The following is a 5,000-nucleotide window of genomic DNA, read 5'->3' on the forward strand; positions in this document are numbered from 1 at the left end:
CGCTGCTGGAGTCCTCGTGCTTCCTGGTGACAGAATCGTCAGGCAACTGGTTCGAAGGGCAAGACTTCTGCAAGAGCTTGGAGGCCTCGCTAGCCACTGTGTCCAGTGCTTCTCTACAAACAGCACTCTCGGGTCAGAACACTCTGCAGCATCTAATTATGAAGTTGTTTCAGATTTTATGTATGCCATAAGTATTATTAATTCTGGGATTGTTAATGTAATCTCTTAACTATCTAGTAATCTTGCATCTCACCTACAGGCATGCTGAAAGGAAACACCTGGATTGGTCTCACTGATCTCAAGAATGACCACAGTTATTCATGGGCTGATGGAACTCCCTTCGAGTTTTCCAGGTTAGGCTCTCTTGTGGCTACTGAATGAGAAAATATTCGTAGTTCATTCAGAAGTTGGGAAATGCCGAGCTCAAAATCCATTAGCATATTTGGATTATAAAAAAGGTTCCCAAAACGGATAATGCATAAGCGTCACACAATATTATTATACTAAGGCAAAGGATCCATTGGTCACAGTCACACTAATTTATTACAGCTGGGCAGAAGATGAACCCAGTAACTCGGGAACCTTCTGGGTATTTGGCGAGAGAGAAGACTGCGTTGAGATGCGACAAGAATTCCAGTATCTCTGGAATGACGCTCACTGTGATGACGTCAAGCTGTGAGTAACTGTGTTATGATATTTTGATAAAGTGATCGTCTGTTTTTTTTTTTTTTTTGTTTTTTTTTTTTTTTTTTCTTTCTTTTCTTTTCTTGTGAAAGATAAACGAGGTAAATAATGTCATCTTATTAAACCAGATTCACGTGCAGTCGTCCAGCTGACCCAGCGCCCACCACCACAACCACCACCACAACCACAACAACTACCACCACTCCAGCACCCGCCTGTGAGGAAGGATGGGAGATTCACGAGCTGTCTTGCTACCTAGTGAGTGAAGCTGTCGCCTCGTGGGAGGGCGCCAAAGGCAACTGCAGTGGTCTCGGGGGCGTGCTGGCTTCCATCACCAGCGAGGACGAGCAGGCCTTCGTGAGCGGTAAGTAGCGTTATGGCAACGGCCTCCTGCAGGGACATCAGCTGACTCCTGGTTTCATTTTGGCGTTGCTTTCTCGTCTGTAATTGAGCTTAACTCTCTTCCTCTCTTGCTCACAGGTCTGTTGACTCGCAGTGCCTGGATTGGTCTCAGCGATCAGGAAATCGAAGGAGAGTATATCTGGGAGGACGGCAGTCCTTATAACTATAGAAGGTAAGTTCGCTAACTTTTGATCTGGTAGTCTTTCCAGTCACCTATTACAATTTCCCTTTCATTTTCACTACAGTAGTATCATTATATGCTGTATAATTAAGGGTAACTTTTACTGTAGTCTGAGTTAGTATCCCCTCTGTTACCTAGCTGGGAGGAAGGGGAGCCCAACAACTACTACTATTACATTACCCTCGGCGTGGGCGAGGACTGCGTCGAAATGAAAAAGGACTACGACTACCGCTGGAACGACGAACTCTGTCCAGCTGAAAAGGCGTGAGTAACCCTTCTTGACCTGTGAAAAAAAAAAAAAAAATAGCTGTGTCAACTTCATTCAGACTCATATGCATATAGCCATGTCTCTGTTACTTATGTCACTGTCTTTGTAGTTTTCGTTCATACCATGTACGTATGTCCATACCCGTTTCTTCTTAATAGTAGCCCATGTCCTCCTTCTCGTTCTAGGTTTGTTTGCGAGCGACCTGCCGAGTAACGTCGATGTCTCCTTCCCAGGTTGATCTAAGGAATAGAATTCGTCTTCTCTATTAGGATACACATTCAAGGATCCTTGATTTTTTCTGGACTTCTTCCTTGTACGCAATATGCAATAAATTGAACAGAGCATTCATGGCAGTTTACTCTTACGTCCACACGTGCAAATCAGAAAAAAACAGGATGCATATGGCTATCAAATCAGCTGCCTCATCTACAAACGCTGTGTGTGTGTGTGTATGTGTGTGTGTCTGTGCGTGTGTGTGTGCGTTATATATATATATATATATATATATATATATATATATTTATATGTATATATGTATATGTATGTATGTATACATGTGTATATGCGTTTATACGTCTGTGTGAATATAAAAACACATATGATGAGAGTTAGTATGATACTAAAATAATATCTATGCTGATGAGAAAAATAAGAATGGTATAATGATCATAGTGATGATGATAATGATATCAATAACGAAAGAATTGAAAATGAAAAGAAAATATAATAACAGAAATATAGATGATAACAACATCAATAATAATAATGGCAATGACAATGATAGAAGTAGTTATGCGATTAATATTAATGACTATCATTGCCATCATGTCATTAGTCAGCTCCAGTAATTGCCAAGCATCACAAGCAACATTTAAACCTTCACAATAATGACCTAATTTGTCGACAGATTCTGAAAAGGTAAAATATATTTCTAATCTGTAGCGAATATGACCATCCCTGCCATATGTGCCTTGTCAGCCAACAGGACATATTACTAACAAGAAACTCGGACGGAATGTGTGACAGTTTAAAGAATATGATAAAAGTCTGGTTACAAATGTAGCATTGATAATATCAGTGGTGATAATGAAGATCAAAACAATAACAATATCAATAATGATAGTTATAGGTTTAATAATGATAACAGCAATGATAATGACAAATGGTAATAACATCAATAATAATAATGATTATTATTATAATAATAATTATTATTATAATAATAATAACAATAATAATAATAATAATAATAACGATAATGAAAAATAATAATAACAATATTGAAAATAACATTAATCATTATAACCATAAATATTAGTATTAACAGCAAAAAATAGTAGTAGGCCTAGTATCACTACTATCAGTACTATTCCAATATCAGCAAGGGTACCAATAATAAAGATGATATTAACGAGCAAACACACACACAATTTGCCTTAACTATAATGACAACCCAATTTTCTCTAATTCGTAGAACAGATTTGCATTCAAATGTAGTTTCATCAGTAGAAAGACTTTTGATAATAACTTTGGGCACACCTGTATCGGCACTGGAGGATTATAACCCCAGCACCGAGGCAACCAGACGTACACTGCAGTCTCCACCTGCTGACACTATGTTGCGTCCCTTACTCCTTCTAGCCAATGTGCTCTCGGTAACTCACTTTGCTGTTTCGGAACTGTGATACTTCGAGATTCGAAACTTTCAGTGAACTCTATTCCATTTTCTCTTTTTCTTTTCTCTCTCACTCTCTCTCTATCTATCTGTTTATCTATATCTATACCTATAAATATATACATACATATATATATATATATATATATATTCTGTTCCTCAACCAGTTGGTGCTGTGCCGGAGTCTTCCCAGTAACCGGGATGCGGACCTGGTCTGCCCCGACGGATGGACGCTGCTGGAGTCCTCGTGCTTCCTGGTGACAGAATCGTCCGGAAACTGGTTCGAAGGACAAAACTTCTGCAACAGCTTGGAGGCCTCGCTAGCCACTGTGTCCAGTGCTTCCCAACAAGAAACCCTCTCAGGCCAGTATACCGGGCATTTGTTGTATTTTTTGCCTTAATCGAAAAATATTTGGGAATAAATGTTCAAGTATTTGTCTTCTTCATCCTATATGCTAGAGAATGTTTGTCTCTGCGCCACGACAGTGGAATCATACTCACTTTTGTCTGTGTAGTTAACTCCTGTTATATCTGTATCAATGAAAGGTGGGCTTATAAAAAAATGTATATCTAAACACTTTCCTTTGGCTATTTCCTACAGGTATATTGAGTGGAGACACCTGGATTGGCCTCATCAGTCTGTCTGGTAACCATATTTACTCTTGGAGTGACGGAAGCCCCTTCGAGTTCTCCAGGTAAGGATTTCTCAAAAACAAAAAAACAAAAAAATGAGGTAATACTGAACCACGGAATTCTTAAGCATATTTTGAAATATCAGAAGAGGAGTCACATGATGCAAAAGCAAGAAAATATTGTTATGTCAGGGTAAAAGATAATGATCACCAGACACCTCTCATTTCAATCTCAGCTGGGCAGAAGGTGAACCGAGCACCTCGGGAATCGTTTGGGGCTTCAGTAACATCGAAGCCTGCGTCGAAATGCGACAGGAGTTCCAGTATCACTGGAATAACGCTTACTGTGGGGACGTTAAGTTGTGAGTAACTTTTTTTCTTATTTAAGTAGACTCGGCATCCGCGTTTATCCTTTAGTGAAGATTAGTACAGCTTACAGATTCCCAAGCCGGGATTTTATCTTATAACATTAGTGCAGTTAAGTATAACAATATCAAACCGTTTTAAATTATATATATATATATATATAAGTAAAAAAAAATAACCAGGCTTTGCAACTAAAATTTTGATACTTGAAATAAAATACCAAAGGAAGTATATAAAGAAATAGACATTCCATTTTTTTTTTTTTTTTTTTTTTAATCGACTTTTAATATCAATACTTAGCCTTATTGCTTACATTTTTTTACTCGATATGAATTTCATTTCGTATATCAAAATATCAGTGGCAAGGTTTGCTAAGATTTTTTTTTAACGTTTTATTCAACAACATGGTTTTTACTGTCATATCTAAATGCGTTAGTATTACCAGATAAAATCCCAGTTCGATAATCTTAGCGTGGCCGCGTCGTTACGCAGGCAGCTGCTCAAGCGAATACAAGTTGATTTATGCCTCTTTATCCAGATTTATGTGCAGCCGCCCAGCTGACCCAGCGTCTACTGCCACCACTGCTGCACACTCCTGTAAGAAAGGATGGGAGATTCACGAGTTGTCATGCTACTTGGTGAGTGAAACCACTGCCTCCTGGGTTGAAGCCAAGAGCCGGTGCAATGTTCTCGGAGGCGCGTTGGCCTCCGTCACCAGCGAGGACGAGCAGGCGTTCGTGAGCGGTAAGTAGCGTCCGGGCGACGGCCTCCTGCAGGGACATCAGCTGACCC

The 5,000-nt window shown here is 39.3% G+C and overlaps 1 protein-coding gene across 1 annotated transcript in view; it reads left to right on the plus strand.

The window, feature by feature from the left end:
- LOC125027553 (macrophage mannose receptor 1-like) overlaps positions 1-1,881 on the plus strand; it is a 2,110-nt gene extending 229 nt beyond the window's left edge. The window contains exons 2-8 of the mRNA XM_047616648.1: positions 1-132; positions 260-353; positions 550-675; positions 813-1,048; positions 1,165-1,258; positions 1,406-1,531; positions 1,721-1,881. The exon at positions 1-132 is cut by the window's left edge and continues 64 nt beyond it. Of these exons, the coding sequence (XP_047472604.1) occupies positions 1-132; positions 260-353; positions 550-675; positions 813-1,048; positions 1,165-1,258; positions 1,406-1,531; positions 1,721-1,748 (836 nt within the window). The 3' untranslated portion in view covers positions 1,749-1,881. The remainder of the gene's footprint in view (positions 133-259; positions 354-549; positions 676-812; positions 1,049-1,164; positions 1,259-1,405; positions 1,532-1,720) is intronic.
- Positions 1,882-5,000: the final 3,119 nt, after the last annotated feature.

The sequence above is a fragment of the Penaeus chinensis genome, chromosome 7 (assembly GCF_019202785.1).
Source record: "Penaeus chinensis breed Huanghai No. 1 chromosome 7, ASM1920278v2, whole genome shotgun sequence".
NCBI classification, from domain to species: Eukaryota; Metazoa; Arthropoda; class Malacostraca; order Decapoda; family Penaeidae; genus Penaeus; species Penaeus chinensis.